The sequence below is a fragment of the Amblyomma americanum genome, chromosome 6 (genome assembly GCF_052857255.1).
Source record: "Amblyomma americanum isolate KBUSLIRL-KWMA chromosome 6, ASM5285725v1, whole genome shotgun sequence".
NCBI classification, from domain to species: Eukaryota; Metazoa; Arthropoda; class Arachnida; order Ixodida; family Ixodidae; genus Amblyomma; species Amblyomma americanum.
Window position 1 is genome coordinate 78,182,819 of NC_135502.1, and position 24,868 is coordinate 78,207,686.

The 24,868-nt window shown below is 50.9% G+C and overlaps 1 protein-coding gene across 6 annotated transcripts in view; it reads right to left on the reverse strand.

The window, feature by feature from the left end:
- The window catches only part of LOC144093766 (roundabout homolog 2-like), a 201,359-nt gene extending 178,384 nt beyond the window's left edge, over positions 1 to 22,975 (reverse strand). For 3 of the 6 annotated variants that reach the window (XM_077627467.1, XM_077627468.1, XM_077627466.1), the window contains exon 1: positions 22,479 to 22,905. In XM_077627467.1, coding sequence (XP_077483593.1) covers positions 22,479 to 22,614 — 136 coding nt within the window. In that variant the 5' untranslated portion in view covers positions 22,615 to 22,905. Of the gene's footprint in view, positions 1 to 22,478 lie in introns of all 6 variants that reach the window. The other 3 variants (XM_077627463.1, XM_077627464.1, XM_077627465.1) reach the window with 3 other exon arrangements.
- Positions 22,976 to 24,868: the final 1,893 nt, after the last annotated feature.

Below are 24,868 nucleotides of genomic sequence, written 5' to 3' on the forward strand. Positions count from 1 at the left end.
TCGCCATACATCAGATACCGAAGGTGGTCTGTTTTTTGTTTTTTTTTTTCGATGTTGTTGTCTCCGATTGAGTAGTGCCCGCAGAGTTTTGGCTGGGAAATCGCAAGATTAAATCTTTTTTTTTCTCTATCTCACTCTTCCACTACGTCGGCGCCAAGCTTTGTGGTCTCATCCCTTTCTCTCAGTTTTCAAGGCGGAATTATTTTCAGCGCAGCGCATAAAGGGATAAAGACAGCAGCTCGCGTCTCGTCCCCCATTATGTGTTGTGCTAAAGAAGAATTCCGCCTTGAAAACGTGAGCCAAGTAGGCCCCAAGCAAACGCTGCTGAAATACATCTCTCATTTGTTAAAGAGGGAGTGGGAGAGTTGGCATGTCGGATGGTTGTTCGGTTACATTTGGCGTCTGTATCGCTCATATGCAAAAAACGTCGCCACACGTATACAGTTGGCCACAAGTTTTCGGAACGCCTAAATCACGAAAGACAAAAATTTCCCCGTTAATTAGAAGCGCAGCGAGAAACTGACGGATGCATTCTGCAGGTCGCGATGCGAGCTACCAAGCACACACTTAGCTTCACTGTTGCATGCTTAGGCTGCCCTGTAATTATGCTTGGTTGCAATTTTCGTGTCCCGAAAACTTTTGTGGGCACCTGTACGTGTTCAGCTTGGCTGAAATTACTTCGTTCTGTATTTTGCAGTGCAAAGCGCTGAATAGCGCCTGCGGGGTACCACTTTCGTTGTCGTCACTTTTGTGAATTCTTTGTTGGGGATGTCCTGTTTAATAAAATATAAACACATTTCTGTTATAATCGTTAGCAATTTCTCGTTATTTCCGTGGGCTATACGCTTCACGATCAAAAGGCTGCGGGGTTTCCACTGAAATTAGCTTGCACTGAACTAACCTAATCTGCCGCTTTTTCTGCGTCACTTACTCGGCTAACGGAACTGCGGCTGTTCTTTAACAAACATCATTTCAGTGAAGTTCGCTGAGCGCAGAATAAAGGCATAGCACTACATACTGCCGAAGAAGAATCACGGGCGCTGTCGGATGCAGCTCGGATCCGTGGCGACAGCCTGATTGAAAAAGAATCAAAGAAGCAAGAAAAAAAAAGGACGTCTGGAAATCTTGCCGCTCTTTCTATAACTAATTTCCCCGCGGCTAACGAATGCACGGCCCAGTGCTTACGCGTAATTGCAGTGTCTGTCGGGGCCCCGTCCGTTGCGACAGGGGCTGATTCGAATGCGCGCTCAGCCGAAGCCGAGCCTCTCTCCCTGGACTGCAGTCTTTCGAAGCCTCGCACTGTCGCAATTTGACCCGCGCGGCCGCTGCTGCAGATCTCGCTTTCGAAAACTCGCGCCGTCTGGCGGCAGTGCGTAATCCCGCCGTCAACCCGCGCTCCCGGCGGACAGGTTATTATCGCGAGTCGGAATTGAACTTTCGCCCGCTCAGGAAGGAAGCCACAGCACGCGAGTCCGCCGCCCTCTGACACGGGATATTCCGCAGAGGTCGTTCGTTGCGGAAGAGGAGGAAGGTGAGCAATCCGAAATTCCGGATAAAATCTGTCCAGAGACAGATGCGCCCGAGAACGCTGCCTGATTGCATGATCTTATCGTAATAGCGGCACTGCCTTACAAAAATGGTCTGTATACAGTTTAGAGACGTCTTATAGACTCTGTCGCCTTCCTATAGATATTTATTTTTGTCTACTCATAGTCTGTAGACTGTCTAGAGACAAAAGCATGCTAAATGTGTTTGGCCATAATTCTATAGATTGTCTATACGACTGCCTATAGGATTTGTATTGCCTATAGACTGTTCTCTAGGGTTTGTCTACAGATAGTCTATAGAATTCATAGACAGAAGTCTATGGACAGTCTATAGACTGAAAATTTGTATAGAAATTCAACTTTTTTAGTTGATATTAATAAAGGTACTGCCGGTTGTCAGCATACTTTGCGCCATTAGATAAAAACAAATCTCGATAACATTCGTGCACAAATCGAGTAGTGTTGATAATGGGGCGGATTTCGCTACTGAAAAAGCGCCGATAAGGCAGTTTACATGAAGCTGTGCAATGCCAAAACAAAAAAACTTGTTTTTGCCGCGAAGAAAGCACAGTTAACGCTCATTCCGCAAACCATTACCAAGGAAGAGGCGCAAGAAACGCTGAATCAGAATCCCCTAGCTGGCCCAAACCAAAATCTGCGATCCAGCGCCGTTAGCTGTGAAGCCGTGGCTCGCAGTGCTTATTGAGTTGAACCGGAAGGAGTGCTATGTGTTGCTGATAGCTGTTTAGTGGAAGCAAAGCAATAAAATGACATTAAGAGAGCAAAAAATCAAAGGAGCGTTGTCACTGCACGTAAAAGCTGCAGTACTTCCGCGTACGCGTCACTTCTTCCTCCTCTCCGCAATCACGAGGGTCATCAGCGCTGGATCGACTCTCCGTCCAAAACACGATCCTCCGCAGCCAAGCATATTTCTGCACAGGCCTTCGACGCGGCCGCAATTTTCAAGAGTGCTATCACTCGGCGGGCAGACGTTAATAACGACGTCAAAACTGAAGTTTCTTTTTTTTTATCTCCTTCCACTCCTCTTTTCTTCGTTCACGTCCCCCCTCACCACTTGACGCATCAAAAAACGGCCGTATATCCCTGCACGTCGGGGCTGAACGTGCTTCGAAAATTGCTCGGATGAGCTGCCGGACGTGCTTAGCCTGTATGAGCCAGTATTTTTTTTTCTCTCTCTCTCTCTCTATAACGGCAGTGGCCCCCTTTTCTGGCGACACGCAGCAACGAGCTCCGCTTACAGAAGAAGGCCGGCGCCTGTACAACTGCGGCGTGTCAACAGATGTTGACCCTTCCTGGGTGCAGGCTTCACCGTGTACACACGAACAGTGTGTAACACACGAACAGTGTGTATACGCCTCTGTGACGAGACCCCGCTGGGTTCCTCTGCTTCATGGAGGGCAGTGCTCGCCACCGGAACCTTCCCCCCCGCACCCCCCCCCCCTCCACCCCCCTCCTCCTTCTCGGCTGCTGTGTCCGGCGTGGCCGCAGGAAGGTCTTGTAGTGTGCATGTCCCGCTACGCCACGCATTCGGCGTCTTCACACCTCTGCCAGTGTGGCTACGTGTGGTGTGCAAATGCATAGAGAGGAGTGTGTCGAGCGTGTCGCGCCTACGGTTCGCCTCCGTCGCCCTGAAAGCAGTGTGCGTGGAGGTGGGGTCGTATACCGCTGCGCGGAATTCGCTCACCAAGAGGACGTTTACAAATGAATGTCGACCTCCTTCATACACCGCCAGCTGCTGTAGACAAATCGTCAGCAGCTCATCGTAATTTGCGAGCGGCTCGTTGGTTTAGGTAAGGTTTATAATGTCAGTGCGATAGTGTGCACGGTACAACGCGAACTCCGACAGTGTATATTTGCGCTTCATCACGGCACGTTCGACTCCTCTGGGCGTCGTAGGCGTTGCGCTTCCGCGAGCGGCTGTCGTGTAAGGTTCACACCGTGTGCGCCACACACGACAAACTCAAACCTGTCTGTGGAGAACGACAGGTTGTTCCTCGCACGAGACACGACTGTGTGGCGTCAGGCGGTGATCGCCCCTCGCGACGTGACCTCTTCGGCTCCGCTCATCCGAAAGCGCCCCCCCCCCCCCCTCCTCCTCTCCTCGCCACCAATGCTGATGGAGGGGTGCTCCCCCACTTCCCCTTCCACTGTGGCGCCGCGTCCACTGTTTAGATAAGGGCGTAGCCGAATCGGCGATCTCTGGCTCGCCACGCCAACGATGGCGACAGCACGCGTATGTAGGAAATGAACCTGCGCGGAGGCATCTGACGTGTACATCGCTGCGAGAATTCGTCGTCTCCCCGATAAGCTGTACGCAGCGGCGGTAACAAACTTGGCGGGACCGCATGAGGCTGCCGCCCGGCCATGGACATCGTCCGAAAAAAAAAAAGAAAAACAATTAAAAGACAAGCAGGAATCGACCGATATCGAGCTTGTCGTTACAACGTACAGAGGTGACACCCCAGCACCGCTTTTCGTTCCGTCGAAAGCACGGGCCCTAAGTGGGCAGCGACGCAAGTAGCTCGACGTTCGCGCTCGTTTCTGTAGCTATCTTCCGGCACCAGGAGGAGCCACCCACGCTCTAAAACAGGTTTCCTTAGCTGTTTCGAGCCTGGAAACATCGAATCCAATATGCTTACTGTACTATATATTTTTTCTTTTATTCTATCTCTCCGGCCTACATTCTTTAGGCGCCGGACACAGCTGCGGCGACGGATCACACGGCCGCTCTGTCGCGCCTTCCCAACGGCGCCACCGTCCAACAGGCGGGCAACGACGACAAGAGTACACAACGAACATCATCCACCACCACCGGATTCGCCTTACCGACGCGTCCGTTCTACCCGACTGCGCCTTATCGCTCCGCCAGAAAGAAGAGCGGCTGGCTGCGCTCGAACTGATGGGTGCTGGAGAACAGGAGAGGAGAAGGGGATAACGTCGTCGTTCGCTCGCTCGCTCGAGACGCCTCGAGCGCACGACAAATTCGCAGGTTCCAATGCGGCCCCATGCATTTACGCCGGCAGACGGTCGACGAGATCGTTCGGTTCGGTCTTCCAGACGCCAGGAAGACTCGACGCTGCGCTTGCTGTCGACGATCCTTGAGCAAGAAGAATATGTTGGTATCGGACGTTGGTTCCCCCCACCCTTTTCTCTATTGATTTTCCTTTCCTTTTTTTTTATTCCAAAGCGCCTTGGCTTCCTATTCTCCGATTACCCCCTCTCCCTCCCCTCTCTCTCTCTCCATAAAGACGATCTCGGCCTGTCTCCAGACGCGTCCATACTACCCTGAATGATCTTTCGATGTCGTCCCGTCTCCGCGTATACCTTGTTGTTTTCGTGCCAGCCGAGATAGCGCTGGAGCCTTCGCGGGGCGTTTCATCGATTCGCCGCAGTTTGGCGGCACAGTTTATACACGCGAAGGGCCGAAGAAAAAACGGGCGGCAACAAAATCGGCTTCGGGACCCGGCGGCTTTTAAAAGCCAGATGGGTTGAAAGCCGCCCAGCTTGATAGGCAAGCACGCTCGCCGCGAGTTTCTCCCCGAAAAGAGCTCGAACGGCGGCGGGGATTCGGTTATCAGCGAACGCAGCGGCGGTGGCTGCCTCGGCATCCAAACAAGATGTCATTTTTCAAGTCGCAGGGAGAGCGCAGCCTCGCTGTGGCTACGAAGCTGCTGCGGGAGGCAGCGTTGTTGGGCGCATTTTATTACGGCAGAAACAGGAGAGAGGGAAAACGATGCGTGCAGAACAACGGGCGGCTTATGAAAAAGTAAGAAGGATTAGAAAAGGGGAGCCGCTGGATAGCAGTTGTGCCACCCAACAACGCTTTCTCGCAGACGCGTGTGCCCTGCGCAAGCAATAAAAACGCAACTATTTTTCTGTTAACGCTGAGAGGGAGTAAAAAAGAAGGCGTAACAAGCGTCGCTTCCTACGAAACATCAGTTGCGAAAGGATTTATTTCTAGTGTTGTTTTGTGAACTGAATCAGACTGAAAATGTTTACGAGTATTGCAGTTTGTGTGTGTGTGTGTGTGTGTGTGTGTGTGTGTGTGTGTGTGTGTGTGTGTGTGTGTGTGTGTGTGTGTGTGTGTGTGTGTGTGTGTGTGTGTGTGTGTGTGTGTGTGCGTGCGTGTGTGTGTGTGTGTGTGCGTGCGTGTGTGTGTGTGTGTGTGTGTGTGTGTGTGTGTGCGTGCGTGCGCACGCGCACGCGGGGGGGGGGGGGGGGCTCTTACAAATCACGGCTCAGTTTTTTCATACCGCATTTCTGCCACAGTTGTTCTCTTACAATTTCCGAAATGTCGACGGCATTGCGCCTCTGTCAACACGGCGTCGCCGTTGCATCACCCCGTTCCCCTCCGCTACTGCTTTTCCAACGCAGACGCGACATGAGCCCCGCGGGGAAAGTTGACAGGCGCCCTTTCGCGGAGCACAGCGCTCACTTTCGCTACCTGTTCGGCGCGACTCAGCGCGGCCAGCATTCTGAAAGGCAGGAAGTCAGGCTGTCGGCGAACGACGGTGAAACGAACAGGTCAGTAGCGACGGCGTCACAGAGTTTGCCGCCGCCGGCGGCGGTGGCCCGTGGGGAGGACCCGTCACGGAACACAAAACGAACGTGGCACGGCGGCGCGCCCTTTCGCGTTCATTACTGTCCACACCGAGAATGACCAGGTGTGCGCCGCCGCCACGAGCTGGAGAGGAATGAAAGTGAGGAGGAGGAGGAGGAAGAGCGGCCGACTTTGTGGAAGCACGGCGAACAGCGAGGAGAAAGGCAGTGCCGCGCTTCAAAAAGCGCTTCGGCGGCGGAGGCGCGCACGGCGCGGCGGCGGCTCTCGGGCGTCCTCAGCACCTCTGAATGGCCTGCCCGCGCGAGCCGAGAGCTGTCTGGGCTGTAATTAAGGTAATGAACGCGGCGGTGGCATGGGACGCACAGACCGGCAGGCCGTCGAGGCTGGAGCCTCACCTTCGGCAGACGTCCAGGCGCCGACGGCTGCTGCTCTCCCCTGGTGCCGGTGCTCCCTAATTGAGCGGCGCCCGTGGAGGCAGCGCTACGCATGCCTGGAGCAGGAGCAGCAGCTCCGGGGCGCGAAACGCGCGGTGGGAGGAGCACCGGGGGAGAGGCTGCCGCGGCGCTGTGATGAATGCGGCCGACTCGCTCCTCGCCAACACACAACTGGTCTGGCATGTGTGTGCACGCGTAGCGACTACGCAGCCCCGGAGCCCGCGCACCACCACGGCCGGTCGACCGCTAATGCAACGGCGAGCGAAGCGTTTGAAGAGTTGCACGCGCTGCTTTCTGCGGCCACAGCGGCGTTGCATGCGCGCGCGAGCGTGTGTGTGCTCAAGCAGGCCCGGCGAGCTTGCTTGCTCCGGGGTAATTGTGTCCGAGTTTGGACGCGCCGAAGCACTCGTTAAAGGCTGGTCGGGAAGGCAAGAGGCGGCGGCGCGCGGGAGGGGATGTTCATTAGGAAGGTAGGGCTGGCTGGCTAGGGCTAGGCTGGCTAGGCCTAGCTGCGCTTGCGCGAAAGCCCCAAAGCAAACGAAGGGGCTGCTGAGCAATATTTGCACGCGTTTAGTTTAGTTTTTTTTTTTCCTGCATGCGTCACAGGACCGGAACGTTCAGCCCAGTGCACATACCCATCTGCGATGCCTGGCCGGGCTGGATACATTGGCACGCGAACGTTGGTGGCCCGTCTCGCGAGCTGCAACGCGAGCGCGTTAAAGAGGAAACGTAGCAGATGTCGAACAGCGCGCAAAACGTGACGTAAACAAGCACGTCTAGCAGTCTTGCTGACCTCGAGGCAACGCATGCTGCCCACCAAACCTTTTTTTTTTTACTTTTTGGCGCCTAGGTGAGTGACTTCCAATCTGGGAGGAGCCACGGGCTGTTCGTCTCTCTCGTTTTATTTATCTTCGCCGGGTCACGGCGCGCTCGGAACTAAAGTGCAGCGCGGCCACGTGTGTACTCTGGTCGCGCTGGAGCGACGCATCTTTCGGGGCCCGCCTATTTTGCCCCCGTTCCATATTCGCCGCAAGCGAAAGGCGGGGGTGGAGGGGTTGCGACGAGGTTGCTCCGGCGCATATGAGTGGCGCGCACTCGGAGGCAAAATACGCTCACTTATTTATGTCGTCTCCCCTCGCGCGCGCCATGGGAGGGTGGGAAAGAAGGAAAGCAGAGAGAGAGGGGGGGTTGGCGTTGGTCGCGCGGCCGTTCTTCAAGGCGTGGCGCGGGTCCGCTGCTCCCGCTGACGCCAACACGGTCCCTCATTTGTCAGTGTCACGCAGGGTGGCGCAGTTTGACCATGTTTCGAGCGGTGTCGGTCTCGCCTGATTAATACGGTCGCTGCTGTCAAGCGCGCCACCTGAGTTGCCGCCTCCAGCCTTGGTGCTGTGCTGGCTCGGACGGTGGAGGCCAGGCGTCGCGACTGGACAACACCGGCCCGGCTCCGGGGCGTGGCATCTATTGTCAGCTCAGGGGAAAAGCGAAGGTGAAAGTTTCCCTTCGACTGAAAGCTATCGGCATCACCGAAACAAAGGGAGAGAGGCCAGATTGGAAAACACAAGGACGACGAAACATTGTGATGTAGCGACGTGGGTTGAGGCACCTGATTAAGGGTTCTGCCCAGGCTTAAAGGCAAAGAAGAAGCAGTGTATTTATGGATAAAGCTGTGGCGGAGCGCTACTGCTACTGTCGTTTTCCTGCTAGGTCTTTCTTACACGGTTTATTTTGAATAGAACACACTCGACGGCTCGTATGCCCCGGCGGCATCACGGGCACAGAGCAACGCAGGCCTGTTGTCTGTTCAATGTTTTACTCCATCGTCCGTGGACTGTTCCGCCATGCTCTACGTCTAATCAACTCGCGCGCGTTTTTTTCTTCTTTTACATTGGCGAACAAGAGAACTCTCAAACCATGCCCCCGAGAATATTTCTCCCTGCGTAACCGAGCTCCTGGACAATCAAAATTGAAGAGCGTTGCTCGCATGAATTTCAGTCCTTCGTGCAAAGTTGTGAGTACTGCATTGCTGCCTTGAAATGCTACGATCGTCTAACTTCGCGTCTGCGAAAGCTTGGGAAACAGTCTACGTGTTAGCTTAACGCTCCTTCTAAGCATAAGCGAAGCACACTGAGCAAAAAGCCTGAGCTCTAAAATTTTATAAATTCTCGAAACGCGGTTCCTCCATTCGTACTGTTCGAGATCATAAAACAAGCCGCCGTTTTCAAAGGAAACGCACATTCATAACATACACCAGGATTAGCTATGTATCCAACTTTTATCTTAAAGGGCCAGAACACTGAATTAAAGCACCAAATTGTTTTCTGCGCAACGGAAAGCTTGCTATCTAAGGTGCTCGATTCCTCAACGGTTTTGTTGCGGACTCTGTAGACGATTGTTACTGAGAATTTTTCGATCAGTGCGTGCGTCCGTTTTCACGTAGGCCGATACTGGAAACCACGGCCAGCAAAAGCGATGGTGATTGCACGTTGGCGGCAGTAATGTACCAAATAATAATATGAATCTCACCTCCCCAGCCAGTTATTAGGCATTTTCAATATACAGTATATATAGAGTAACGTCCATTTCAATTTCCACACATAAAGCGCTTACGGAACAGTGACGTTCGTCTCGTCGACGAAATTTTTAGTGGACCGTGGTTGCCGCTTTATCCAAGAAATACAAAACACAGTGGCGCCACGTAGTGACAACGGCTAAAAGCACATCTTCAGCGGCGCGCCAAAGATGCATTGCTTTTCATCGATAGCCTCACTGGAGAGAGCGTAAACTATAATGAAACTTGACTAGCACTCCCGAAGAAAAAAACGCTGCGCGCTTGAAACAAATCGGCGATATTTTGATGAGGTGTCGCCACGTGATGGGATAGAACGATAATGACAGGGTTTTCACCGCAAGGTGGCTTTTTACGCGATTTTCAATAATGCAGAAAAAGTTTATAAATCCTTCTTTCTTCTATATTGCAGTGCTCAATTCTTCAATTCAATTATAATTCACATGCATATTCAAGAGGTATACAGAAAAAGAAATTGTTTTTTTTTTAACTGGTTTTTGAGGCTGTCGAAGGCTTAAAGATGTCGATCATAGCGCAAGTGGAAGAATACAAGTTTACACTATAAGACAAGTTGGGTGGCTTTGGGCCCATCCTGTAAATGCCATCGCCACACCTTGCCATCGTCACACGAGAAAAAAAAAAAACTTGCAATGCAGCATGTAGATATTCGAAATTAATCCAACATGTTTCTTCTTCGGTAAAAATAACGCCGCTAATCTCAGCCACAAAACAAGCAGAAAATCATTATCCGTATTTCTTTCTTCTATTTTTGCCTCAGGTATACGTGCCTCAGAAGCAGTACAACTTCGCTTTGCAATTCGGTTATATATATGTACAAAGAATCACACACGGCGGCAATGAACTGACGTCTCTGAGGGAAACGAGAGAGAGAGAGAGAGAGAGAGAGAGAGAGAGAGAGAGAGAGAGAGAGAGAGAGAGAGAGAGAGAGAGAGAGAGAGAGAGAGAGAGAGAGAGAGACCACCGTCGCCCGGAACGCGTTTAAGCAGGCGGGAGGAAATAAGCGGCGCGGTCGCAGATTCATTTTCTAACCGCAGAATGAAACGCCGTTTCGTTTCCGCATTACGCACGCACGCAGGCGCACACACAGGCTCGGGGCTCGCACTGCGGCGGGCTTTAATTTCGGGCTTCCCGATGGGAGTCACGCTCGGCAATCATCTTTAATCCTTCCATTATTCTAAGACCCGGCAATTGCGGCAAGGAGAAGTTTCTCCCAAGACGAATAAACTCGCAAAGACGCAAAAAGAGAAGGAACGAATCATCTTGGAGGGAGGAAGACACCGAAACGCTCGTATATATATAAACGTTCCGTAGGAGTAGCGCGACGGTTAAGGAACAAGAAAAGGAAAACATATAAAGAAAGAAGCCCGAAAATAAAGGGACCGCCGACGACTGCGCAGCGTCGCACTGAATCATACATTGGTTCATTTTCCGCGAGAGCAACGAGACTGCTGCGGCAAGCGTGAAGGACGAGACAAAGAAAGGGGGCGTGGTATTAGGACACGTATTAGGAGGCAGACAGCCAGAGGATGGGGCTTCCTTAGCAGTACAACGCACACGCGCGCACATGTGATGCATGCACGCTTACGCACGCACACCCCGTATATCCGGCGAGAGTGCGTAGCACCAGGAGAAGCGACACCGCAGTGCACGCCGCCTGTGGACGGAATTAAAAGCGCGGGTGGGCGCGTATACGTCGAGAAGCTGCGCGCTGTGAGGGGTCCCCGGGGTCTCCGAAACGTCGGCTGGATGTTACAATTTAATAAAGCGTGCAGTCGGAGCCTCGCTCCGCGGAGTCCCGGGCGGCTTGTAATGAACGCGCCGAGCCGCCGAGAGCGCTCTCTCGGTGCTACCAAATGCAAGAAACGCCGCACGCGCGCGCAGAAGCATCTATGGAGAGGGTAAGCCGGCGTCTCAGCTTTTTTTTTTTCTTTTTGAGGATCCGAGGATGGTGTGAAATGAAAGATGCGGCACGCCTTTGAATTAAAACGTCCGCTATTCGCCTCGCTTTCTTCTCCTCCTCCTTTTTTTTTATACACTCCCTTACTTTCCCGGGGATCTTGAACGTGTACTGACGTCGCACAGCACATGGTGGCATTTTAAGGCGAAAGCCTTTAATGGCTCGTACTCCGGAAGGAGATACTGTCCGTCCGTTACATTGCCAACCGGAAGTCACTACAACGGAAGTGACGTCATACCCTCCGTCCGTCCGTCCGTTACGCCAATCAACTCAACAACAAAAAAATCTTTGTGCACCACGGGATTCGAACCGCCATACTTCCGTTCCGCAGCCGAGCGTGCTAATTACCACGCTACTTACTGCCAACGCGTATGTAGTTCTTGTCTAGTACGCTGGAGAGAGCGATCGATGTTCAGATGTGTCAGAGACACACATGAGCGTGGCTCGGCTTGGGCCAGTATGCAGACCCGTGCACTTTCCTTTTCCTTCTTCCTCTCGACAACGTCAGTCATTTACGCTGGAGAGTATTTGCGGAAAGGCGTCGAATCAGACGGATGCCTCCCAAACGCCCTCCAGTGTCTCCAGCATTTAAGATTCACAAACAGTTGTGTACTTAATCAACACCTTAACCACACATCAGTGACACAAGCACCAACACCGCGCTAAAGGCTTTCGCCTCACCGCACTTTAGGTCAACAAAGTTCCCCCATGAATTTTGCGTTCCCTCTCCATCGAAACGCGGCCGCCACGGCCGGGTTCGAACCCAGGTACTGCGGCTTACTAGCTCAGCGCCCTAACCGCGGAGCCACCGCGGCGGGTTGGGTGAAAAGGGAGGAGAAAAAGAAAAGTGTAGATGAAGCCTCGGTCAAAAGTCTTCAAGCCACTCAGCCGTAGGGCTTGGGTTCGAAACCGTGGGCGTCGGCCGCGTTTCTAGAGTGTAATAATAATAATAATAATAATAATAATAATAATAATAATAATAATAATAATAATAATAATAATAATAATAATAATAATTGGTTTTGGGGGAAAGGAAATGGCGCAGTATCTGTCTCAGATATCGTTGGACACCTACACCGCGCCGTAAGGGAAGGGATAAAGGAGGGAGTGAAAGAAGAAAGGAAGGAATAAGTGCCGTAGTGGAGGGCTCCGGAATAATTTCGACCACCTGGGGATCTTTAACGTGCACTGACATCGCACAGCACACGGGCGCCTTAGCGTTTTGCCCCCATAAAAACGCAGCCGCCGCGGTCGGGATCGAACCCGAATACTCCGGCTCAGTAGACGAGCGCCCTAACCACTGAGCCACCGCGGCAGGTTATTTTCGACAGAGGCGAAACGCAAAAGCAGCCCGTGGGGTATGCAATCCCCAGGTGGTCGATGTTATTCCGGAGTCCTTCACTATGGTGTCGCAGCACATATTCCACTTCTGGATGCTAAACCCCACGATTTACAGTTTATTTACCAGTCTTTTGTGGTGCTCCTGAATCTCGAAAAGAACCCAGAGGTGAGGACAAGAGTCGGCTTCCTTCGGAATTTCACGTATGTCGTAGCTGTAGCTACGCGGCTCTAAGTCAAACCCTGTGGTCTGAAGATTTTTTGACATAGTGCATGGTGCATAGTACATAGTGCGCAAAGTCAAGAGCGTTAACTGACCCTGATCTAGGCAGTTACGGTGACTAGTAATCACCCGCCTTTTATTTAAATAAAACCATACCATACTAAATTGTGCTTTTGGCATGGAATGGTTTAGTTTAATTAAGCTATACTAATAATTTATTGTAAAGGAAAGGCGAATAATTACTTGTACCGTACCGTACATTACCTTCGCTCGGGTAACGAATAAATTAGCCAACTTTAAAAAAAAATTCAAAACGGGCTTCCTTATTAGTGCATTTAATCAGAAGCGTATGTTTGCAGAAGATCACCAGGCGGTCGAAACTATTCGTGGCACTTAATGGCAGATGCCGCGGCTAGCAACATCTTTTCCTTTCATTGTTATTTTTTGTCAATAAATACTCACTAAGAACAACAACACTCTCCCTTCTTTCACTCCCACATTCCTTCTAAGGGACTCTCACAGCCTAATTGAGGTGTCCACCGAGAAATGAGACAGCTGCAGCATAGTTCATTTTCTGATAACCAATCATCATCATTTTTGCAGAAAAGAACCTCTTTCACATACTACAAAAAAAAAACATAACATCACGTTTCGTTCTTGATAATATTCTGCAAACATGATTTTTTTATTGAACTGAGTATACAGGGTGTTTCAGAAACTTCACACAGTTTTAAAAAATAGACACTTTGAGTTAGAAGAGCGCTTTTTTCGGCATAGCTTTGTCAGGGGTGTAGTACATCAGAAGACAGCTAAAATGTGCTAACTAGCAGGCTGGGTAACTAATGTTCAATAGTAAAGTGTTTAACTATTCCTCTTAGGCTTCTTAATTATTGAGAATCATTTAGCCCACGATAAGCAATGTGCATATCTTTTTTTTTTTAATTTCGTAAACGCGGTTACCCTTGGCGCTATGGCCTAACAAATCGTGGCTACTTCGGCGAGTTATGTGCACTGCAGAGGTTACTTTGCCTGCGGGCTTCTCGAAAGCGCATGCATTTTGGAGCGATGTAGACAGAATTTGTTGGACAACAAACAGCGTCGAGGGTAACCGCGTTTTCGAAATTCTAAAAACTGATATGGACATTACTTACGGTGGGCTACGCGCCTCTCGGTAATCAAGGAGCCCAATAGTTATAGTTATAAACTTAACTATGCGATATTGGTTAACTAGCCTGGTAGCTAGCACGTCTTAGCTGTATTCTGATGCACTACATCCATGACAATGCTGTGTCGAAAAAGGGGCTCTCCTAACTAAAAAAAAACCTATTTTTAAAAGTTGTGTAAAGTCTTACGTGAAACAATCTGCACACCTGTGTATGTAACAATTTTAAATCAGCGTTTGTACTGCACCCGACCGCGGCGGCTGCGTTTTTATGGAAGAAAAACGCTAAGACGCCAGTGTGCTGTGCGATGTCAGCTAGTGCACGTTAAAGATCCCCAGGTGGTCGAAATTATTCCGGAGCCCTCCTCTACGGCACCTCTTCCTTCCTTTCTTCTTTCACTCCCTCCTTTACCCTTTCCTTACGGCGCGGTTCAGGTGTCCAACGATATATGAGACAGATACTGCGCCATTTCCTTTCCCCCCAAAAAAACAATTATTATTATTATTATTATTATTATTATTATTATTATTATTATTATTATTATTATTGTACAGCGTTTCTCATTACTTGGTACACGGCGTCCTTCCGCAGGCATAACGCCGATGGATGTCGTGGGCCTCTCTTTTTTTTAATCGTCATGGTGTTGTAAGGGGGCCAGTTCAGTAAATAAATAAAAAAAAAGAAATGGCTTTAAGTTTGTTATTTCCGCACTTGTGAAGTTCACGCTCTGTTTAATTACGCGAAGTTAAATATTTAGCGAATTTGACTCCTGCAGTGCACCATGGTGTGCATGTCGCTTCCCCTGCTTTTCCGCCAACGATCCCGCTACCGTTTAGCTGTCCTCGAGTGCAATGACCAAATAGGAGTCCGAAGTAGACATAACAGGGCTGATTGAGTCAATAAAAGCTTCGTATCCCATAAGTTGCCGCTGGAGAGATCTCGTTGCAGCGAGTGCATTTTTTTCAGAATGGTCAGCAATTAACGACTCCAGCTCGGTCTCTGCGCAGCCTGCCCACTCCAACCAGCAATGTCCAACCTGTAAGCACCCGCCGCGGTGGCTCAGTGGTTATGGTGCTTGGATGCTGGCCCGAAAGATGCGGATTCGATCCCGGCCGCGGCGGTGGCATTTCGATGGAGGCGAAATGCTACAGGCCCGTGTACTGTGCGATGTCAATGCACTTTAAAGATGCCAAGGTGGTCCAAAATACCGGAGCCCTCCACTATGGCGTCCCTCATAGCCTGAACCTCTTTGGGACGTTAAGCACCCATAAAACCAACCAAAGCCAAACCAATCTCTAAGCGTTGATTCATGGTTGCCTCACAGTAACGAGGCACATCAGCAACGGCGGGTTTCTATTACTTGTCGTTACGTTCAACCAATAATTTTTACCTCGCTAGGCGCTTAAATTCAGCGCACCATACCTGTTATTCTTTCAGCATACTTTGCAAGAGTCACATTTGCTGTTCAGTGCCTAATTTTGAAGCTATTTCAATAGCTGAATTTTCAACGGAAGCAGCTTCGTGAACAAAACGGAGAAAGAGTACTCAGAAGCTCAAAATCACTTTTTTTTTTCGTCGCAAACACATTCCGCCCAAACTCAGCACAAATTCGTTTAAACCGTTTAGAAGAAATTTTCATCGTAAGCTTTTGTTCTTTTTTTTTCCCCATTTCCGCATTGGCTGCGTTTCTTCAAAATTCCCGCATTTTCTTATCTTCAACGACCTGTGAAGCCCGCTTTACAAGCCGTTCGCGTGACAAGTTTACCAGATATAAGTGATGAAATATAAAAAGGAGAGATAAAACTCCTTCGGCGTAAGTGAAACGAGTGAGACGCGTACACACAAGCGCAAAGGGGGCTGCGCAGAAACGGGCTTCGTGGCGTGCGTGTCCATAAGCGGAGATGATCATTTTTGGTGCTCGCCCATGGCGACGTAACTGGGCGGCAGCGGCGTAGTTTCCGACGGCGCGCGCCAGCGCTCCTGATCGCTCGCCATAAATTAGAACGGCCTGGTTTATTGGCGAAACAAACGGGGGACCCGAGCCTCGCGCCACGGCGTGGGTGGGCACGCTGCAAGCGGAGGGCGACCGCTCTGTTTACCTCTGGACGGCGAAAATGAGTGGAGAGGAGGAAGCATGTGTAGCGCGGAGAGGGCACGGATACACTGCTACCGGGTATCGCGCGCTTTCGCGCTGACCTCGTGAACGATATGGGTGTTTTGTAAATAATACGCCGTGTTTTGAGATCCTACGTATCATTCTAGTTTTGGACATTGGGCGTAATCATCTTCGCAGCACTGGACTGCTTTACCGATGCTTTCGGCAACGAAAAGAACTTTCAGCGGCCTATCTCAAGGATTTAAAATGTCTAATGCACAAGGCCTGCTCCAAGTAAATGTGGACAAAAAAAAGGAAAAATACGCTCATTGGCATTTTCCCCGAGCAAGAAGCCTGCGCTGGCCCTTCAGTCACTCGAAAATAATCACAGTTTCGTTCGTAGGCCGAGCAAAAGGTATGCGAGAAGAGAAAGTTAGAACGGATAGAAAAGCTAGACAGTGCTCAGTATTTCTGAGACCTGTAGCGTTATGAGACAAAAGGCAAAGTTAAATCAACTACAATTCTTTATATTGCGTAGGTGAACCAGGAACTGGCCAGTGACGCTCTGCTGCTATAGCTAGGCGAGACACCATGAAGAGACTGAGTTTACCCCGTAGGCATTGTCTGTTTTTACGACTGCTGTTACTGCTTTTTGAGACCCCCTTGATCCGCACGGCCGTTACTACGAAAACCGTAAAAATAGGTAGAGCCGCAACTATAGTTTTATCTCTGCTACCACCAAAATGATGTAACTGGGAGTAATGCAACCACTTCTGTTACCGGCACTGTTCTTTCCTATAAGGTCATCGAGTACTGGTCGAGTTGAGGAGCGCACTTGATAAGTGCAGATCTGGGGTGGAGGCTATTTGACATTTATGCAGTGTCATTTGGGCGTCTTCATGCGCACTGGGACACCGACAGAGATGCAGTGCGAGCAAGCAACAGAGCACGAGTTGGTGCTATAAAAAGCTTGGCGGGATTAGAATACAAACGCAGAACTGTCAGAGGAAACAAAAATAATAATTTTACCTTCTTTGCTGTAAAAAGTGTAGAAGCATACAAATTTTTCCTTGTAGGGTAACAAAATCTGAAACTTAGCAGCTGCCAGTAAAGAAAAAAGGAAAAAAGCAGACCTCTTAATGAGTGACAGACCACGAACGTACGCGCACACCTCACCAGAAACATCCAGTGGTAAAAAAATGTGGGGCAACGATACAAACGAAACATGGGGGGAATAGGGGGTTGTACTCATAGGCAACGTTCGGCGCTCAATGTCTGTTTTATGAAGAACCAAAAAAAATAAACATCAAAGAAAGTGTCACGCTCAGACTGTCAAGCTTCTCGATTGGTTACCGGGAGGGGACAGCAGCATTGTTACGGGTCACGCAGCTCTGTACACTGGGCCCGGTCCTCCTCAGTACAAGTGGTCCGGGGCCAATGTGTGCTTTCCAAACAAAGGCAGCTGCGCAGTTCCTTCGCGTCCACACAGCAAGCGAGGAAGGAGACAAGGGTCGGCCCAATGCATACACTCTCAGCAAGCATTGAGGTGAGCTGGGGGGCCAGTCAGTCAGCTCGCGCCGGACGGGTCAGGGCTTTGTGCGCTCGCCGACGGCGTTGTTTTGAGCGGCTCGACTAGTAGCAGCTCGCGTCGCGCGTGCTGTGCGTGTAACAACAGGTGTTTCCTGACAGGAGCCAGCGTGTGGCTCGCGTGGACCGGTCACAACAGCGCCTCACAAAGTCAAGCGAGCGGGCGCCCGCCAATTCCATTGTGGCTTCCCTAATCAGTCACTGCCGACGTTTGCATTCAGGCCAACGCTCCGTTCGCGGGGAAACAACGTGACCAGCAAAGGGAGGGAAGAACGAATCGGCCTGTGAGAGTTTGTGCGTGCGTGCGTGCGTGCGTGCGTGCGTGCGTGCGTGCGTGCGTGTGTGTGTGTGTGTGTGTGTGTGTGTGTGTGTGTGTGTGTGTGTGTGTGTGTGTGTGTGTGTGTGTGTGTGTGTGTGTGTGTGTGTGTGTGTGTGTGTGTGTGTGTGTGTGTGTGTGTGTGTGTGTGTGTGTGTGTGTGTGTGTGTTAAAGAGGCGGTTGGTGCGCTAGACTCGCGAAGAGAGAAAACGATATACCCTTCCCGTTCTCTGGTGGCTTCGTCCAAAATTAATGTTCACGTTTTATACACAGTCTAGCGGACCGAAATCCCCCGTCTCCGAAGTACTTATCCCGACGTCTGTTGTCCGCCCTCCCTTGAAAGTGCGCATTCTTGAGCTTGCCATTTCGTCTGCGTTCTCCGACTGCGAGTATAATGACCGGTTCGGAGAATGCTTCTGACAAGGCCATATGTTACGGCGCCGAAAAGGGACGGAATTTCGAATAATCTGCCTTGCTGCAGGAAGCTAGGCTTTTGTCGGAAGGCGCAGCGTATTTATCAAGCTGCATTCGGGAGCGAATTGAAGCAGGTCGTTTTCTGAGGAGACTACGGCGGAGTGGGAAGCATTGTCTTCCCGTTAGGGAGCGCCCGTTTCGAGAAACTTCGGGAATTGAAAACGGAACCCATGGCGATTAACTCGACGTGCTGTCGTACACTCGTGTTCTGCCGCTACTATCGGGGCATGAACTGAATTGATAAATTATATGCATAAATCATCGCTCAACTGGACTTCTGGTCCTTGTTGTTATTGTTCTTTCTTTTTCTGCTGTCTAAACATGTACCACATCAGCATTCCTGACAGGTCGTATTCTCTCTCGGAAAAAGTCGCAGAACCAGGTCGTTACACAAGCCCACCATTATCCAAATTCACTCTGCACGACTCGGCAAGATTACGAGAGGAAAACAAATGTGTTTTGTTCGATTACAGGACGCATTTAGATCCGCGTTTAAAGAACCGACCCCCAGAACCTGACGCGTCCGCAGAGCTCGGCGTTCGAACCTGCCGCAGCGGGGACACCGAACCAGTAGCGCAGGGGAGCGAGAGAGATTTGGCCAAATCCAGAGAAAACCGCGTCGCAGAAGCGAATCAAGGGATCTGTTGAGCTAATCGGCCGACAAGAAGCCCGCAACGCGGGAAACCTCGGCCCCAACCTCTCTCTCTAGAACCAAAATGGACTCGACAACGGCGGCGGTACACGGCAACAGGGTCACATGCAGGACAAATACAAACAAAACACACGCACACGTAAACGAAGATTATAGTCTGACCCGCCTCCTCGCGCCAAGCACAATGGTGTGGCTGCGGAGGGTAAAGAGTGGACCATTGTCGCGGCCTTTCCCACCCTTGGCGGGGTCCGCACGCCACGCATGCGACGGCCGAGGGAAAGTCAGCGGCCCGAGTCGGGGGTAGTGAGACCGGGGTGGCGTCGCCGTTGGCGGCCCATGTCGCCCCGCGTTGTGATTCACCCATCGACAGCTGCGCGCTTTTCCAAGCTGCGGGCGACATCGACATCGGCAGCGCTCTCGGAGGTAAACACCCGTTCGGCAGCGGCTGCAGAGACGGGCGGCGCTGGGGCGAGGCACAAAAGGAAGACGTCCCCGATCGCCGCCGGAGGTCAGGCGGGCCTCCTCGCAAGAGTCAACGCTTCTCCACTGTTTGCGGAACGACGCGGCCGCGATTGTGTGAGAGAGGCGTCGCCGAGCTCGCGTGCGTTCGCGGAAAATCGTGCGGCGATTTCTTTCTCTTTTCTGAATGAACGGCTTCACGACCGTTCTCCACCTCCACGCACACACTGCGCTACGTTGAGAAAACACGCGCACAAAGGTAGCTGGCACTTGGGTCGTGAATGTGGCGTGCGTTGTCGCTAAATCGCAGAATTGTGATGTGGGATGGTTGGTTCATATATTCCAGCGCAGGGAAGATGCAGGACTGCGCAGCCCTGCGTTTTGCCTTCTTGTTATGTGTGCCATCCACGCGCTCTTCCTTCCAGTGGTACTACCCATCTTAGCTCCAGAGAGCGGTTCGACCGTCTCATCTTTTGATTGCTTACAACTGTTGCAACTAGAATTGAGGAGCGCCGACTGACCGGCGCGTACTATTTGTTGCGTGAGAGTGGTGGTGCAGCCTCTTGCTGATGGCTCACAGCGGCGCCTTTCTACAGCGCCGCCGAAAGCGCAACAAAAAAACTCCTCGAGTTAGCAGTGATTCACGCGTTGGCGGACGCATATTCCAACAATACCACCTTAGCTCTGTGTTGGCCCCGTATGCTCTGCATTCGCAAATAGTACTGGCTGTCTATCGAAGCCTTTTGTACCTTAAATAGCAGTCAGCTTTGAAAAACTATTGCGGTCAACATGGCTTTCCTGTGCGAGCAAAGAACATCGTGCAACAAACGCTAGTTTGCGACGCGACGGCGAATACGTATTACAGTATTTGAGATAAAGGAAGATACATGAGAAATACGAACACCTGCTGCTATTTCTCTCGTGAGCTGACTGAGAACCGTGTTGTAGAAAAGCGGAGCTTAGCAGAAGCGAAAAGGCGGGAAGACGCGATCCGCTATATAGACTCCGAGATTGGCCGTGTTTGCACACGCGGCTATTCTATCAGCCAGCCGCGCATGTAGGCGCCAATCACGGCCGATTTGCGCGCGTCGCATCTCGGCCCTGCAACCGCCTCAAGTGGACAGATCCCGTTTGCGAGGCTCTCGTCACCTCCATGTCGTCGGGTCGCAGAAGGCCGGAGGCCACTGCCGTTCGGCTTCGCGCGCTCAATTCTATCTCCAGGGAACTCTTATCGCCTTCTCTTCATCTCCTGTTATTCCAACCTGCACCAGTTTTTCAGTCTGTACCGGTAGTTACACATGCACCTTTACGTAATGGAACAGATGTAATAAGTTATGGTTACGTGCTGCGCATACGTGCACTGTTTTTTTTTTTACACTGCCATTATTGCGGGGTCTCGTCGTGCAAAGAACAGCTTGCACATTGTTTCGGCATAAAAGCGATTACTGCTGCGCACTTTTCCCTCAGTTTCAACCAATTGACACAGAGGCAGTTGGCACGACTGGCATGGATGAAACTGGAACGACTGATTCCTGCCAATGCTTTCACCGTAACTCTCAAATCCTTTGTCAAGCCACGGGCTAAGCATTATCAAAAAGCATGCTCGTGCTTGAAAGAGTAAGCATCAGGTTGTAAGCATAAACTGGCGCAAAATTAAATGCAGCCGATTTGTAAACTTCTGTCATACACGGACATGCGTTGGTTTCCGAAAGTTGAACGCTTTGCTCTCATTGTTTTGCTATAGCTTCGACTGAGTAGCTGAGAACAAACTTTTCTGGTCTGCGTTGCCCCTCCTGCTGGCCAGGCAGATTTTCTCGTCGAATCATGTTATCACCAGGGACTGATATGATGGTGAACACTAGGAGGGGGCAGTCTTATTCGCGCCATTGCTTTCCCGGTCTCTCTTCATGAAAAAAAAAAAGTGTGTGTGTGGGGGGGATATGGCTTTTTCGTGCAAAATTTCTTGCTCAGGAAAGGAGATGGGGGTGGAAGACTTGCGGTCGCTTTATCCGGCCTCCCCTTAATTACAGCCGTTTTTCACGCCAATCTGCGCTATAAAACGCCTACAAACTTGGCTCGAGGCAAGCACAGAAGGCAAAATATTTCACTGCTGGCAAGTTTAGAGGTCGCAACCAAATTTTCTTAGGGTACAACGAGGAGTGTATGGGCACTTGTCTATGAGCGGTAATCCACCCGCGGCGAGGGTTGCGTTCGAACGTTCGCGAAATGCTTAGATCATCGCCAGCGGCAGTTGTTTTCAACTGCGCTGTGGCAGTATGGAGACAGTATCAAAACCATCCAAACTGCCGCCACACAATTTAGCACGAAATAGTAATAATTGTGGAATAGGAAACGCTACGAACCCTCTCCAAGAATATCAATCAGTACGTCACGCTTGATACAACTATTGCACCTACGAAAGTCAGTCCCCAGAGGTGAGGCCTACATCGGCGCAACACCCTCTGCTAGTCGCTGTTCTCGACGATTGCTTAACATAGCAAAAAATAATAATAATAAAGTGAAAGAGAAATTGAACCCAAAATATTTCTAGTATTTCCGAAAGTCCACTTAGCTGAATTTCGTAGAATTTCCCATGGGTACGCGCACGACCAAAGGAATCGTTTCGGATGGACCCCATACTTGACAGCGCGATTTCATCGCTTCCTTCCGAATGGGAAAACGATGAGAACTGCGGGCAATTTTGACGCGTCGCAAAATAGGCAATAAACCAAACGGAGGTGCTAGCAGGTCTCTGCAGTTCGTTTACGCACAGCTTCTGCGCGCGCCGACCACCACGCTTCGTCAGTGGCTCCGCGTCGAGAAGAGCCTGAACGAAAAGAAGCACGGGCTTCGACGCCAACCTCATAAACCTCTTGCCATTTCGATGAAGACGGATATTCGTTGGAAACTATTATTGTACAAAGTTTCTTCCCACTCGCACAAGCGCAAACGGACGTTCACCACTCCTGCGCGCCTTGACCCTCCGGACTGACTTCCGGCCTGTCAACACACTGATCAGTCGATCAGGGTGCAGCACAGGCAATGCAGCCAACAACAACTTACGTGCATCGGCGGCATCCGCGGTGCAGGAGACGATGAAGGTGACGAGGGAAAGGGCAATAATCCGAGAGGCCGTTATCCAGAGGAGGAGCCGCCGCCGCTGCAGGCGGCAATCGCGCTGACCAGGACGTGGTGCCATGGTTCGGAACAGTCGGCGATCATGCTACGCTCGCCGACACCAGCGCAAGACGTCCCACGAGCGCGCACGGCGGCGGCGCGTTGCCGCTCTTGTAGCGCGCCGTCGTCGCGTGCCGGTCGCGTTCTCTTCGGCCGGGCCTTCGGCGTCTTTGGGAACCAGTCGCCTCCGCCGCGACCACCACGGGGAGCCAGCGCGCACCGCGAAACTTCTTCCTTCGCACCACAGGGAGGAGAGAGCGAGTCGGCCCGGACCCGTCCAAGCAGGCACCTCCTCTGCGCGTCGAGCGTGGCTGCGCTCCGAGCGCAGAGCAGAGCGCGTTCGCTCCTGCCGCCGCCGCCGCGGTCGCCGCGACGCCAGCGCCACTCCGAGCAGTGCGGCTTCTCGTGCCGCTCCTTTGGAGCGGTGAGGGGGAGGCCCTGGAGCGGATCCACTCCCTGGAAGAAGCTGAGGAGGAGGAGAGGGGTATCCACGGTGCGCGGCTTCTTTGCTGAGAGACACGTGCTGGAAAAGTGGTTAGACGCGAGGCGCACATGGCTAAGTTGTTCGTATAAATGCCGGTTTAAACTACTCGCTCGCTATTTCCTTTTGCAGCGGTGTCTCGTACCCTGTATGACGCGGACTGCGTGTGTGAAAGATGAGTCAGATGACAACACATTTTTTTGTGTTGTTTGATGGAGTTGGATTAGATATTCTGGGTAAAATTCAGACAAATTTTCCCCCAGGATACCATTGACTTCGGTGTCACTTTCGGCATCAACTTCGCCGCGATTCTGGGGACCATGTTCGACTGACATTGAAGAGAATGGGAGCTGCGATCATTTCATGATTAAACTAAACAAAGAAAAATTGTTACAACTGGAGACTAATGACTGTGAAACTTAAACATCGAGGTTAAATTCCTCGCGTAAAGAAATAATTTCCGGGCGCATTCGGAAGCATTACGGATCTCCTTACCATAGACACGTCACCTTTTGACCTCACAAAGGAAGAGTAGGTTGCATACAGTGTGTGCTGTCGTGTGTCTTCCGCTTGTACTCGACGTATGCGCACAAGCAGAAATCGTTTGCAAACGTTGTCCAGGGACAGGACGTTCCTATAAGTTGTCAAAACGTCTTTACATAGAAACCTCGATGCAGGCCAGTAAATTTTCAGATGAAGATCTCCTCACATCTTGATGTCTTACACCGAGTATCCGGTAAACTTATAAATTCATCTTGAGTTCTATTTCTCTCTAGCAAAGAATTGTGTGAGCCGGGGACCATTATACTTGTTTATAAATGATATACTTTACCTTCAAGCGCGCTTGTGGCTCATTGGAAAATGTACGATAAGAAGAGAAAAAGCAAGTCGCAAATACTATTTACTTACTTTTTTTTTTCATTTATTTGCGTGCACGCTGCGAGTGGAAGAGGGCTTGAAACAACGCAGATGCCTCATCGCCCTCTCATCCGTCACTGGCAGAGACAGCTGAGCGGAACTAAAACAGTCAATTCATCATTCGGACCGGCCTTGAGAAACCACACTTTTCTGGGATCCTGGAAGTGCCATTACGGAGCTGGCGTCCTTGGCTTAACCTCCATGCATTTACGTTATCGAGGCACTTTGAAAGTAGCTCTAAGTGCGTGAAGTTTCGTTTTCTTATCATGAATTTAAGAATACCAGCTGGCACTGCGAGACGTGTCCTCCACATGCGTAGCCTCGCAGGCTCCATTGCACTCGCAAGGCAAGAAAGTAATAATAATAATAACAATCATCCCTGTGTGTCTGTTGTATGCGCATTGAAGGTTACGTTTCCGCTATGGTGCTACTGTCATCGGAAGATATTGTTGTAAAGAAAAGCGTGTTTTTTTGTTTACTTTGCATCCTACTTACAACTTCAGCATGGAGTCGCAGAAGGTGAGAGATGGATGCTTCGCCATGCAGTTTTGACCGCAGATAAGTGGCTTGACAGAGCAGTCCGGTCAGGGAAAAAGTTCCCTTGGCTAGCATGTGCATTCCACACACTTCCACTGCTATACGCTGTATTGACTGTATTAATTTGGAAACACAGGCTTTATCTATAACTGATATGGGCATCATTCGTGGGCCCCACTTTCTTGCTGTGTTATTGTAGAAGCCCTAGAACGTCTTCGGGTTACCACCAGTATCTCGTAATAACAGGGCATTGGCTCTGGGCCCTGGATACCTTTCCGCAATGTGCCGGCACTAGCTGGTCAACCACATCGTCTTGATTGCTATCCTGATCTTCATGATT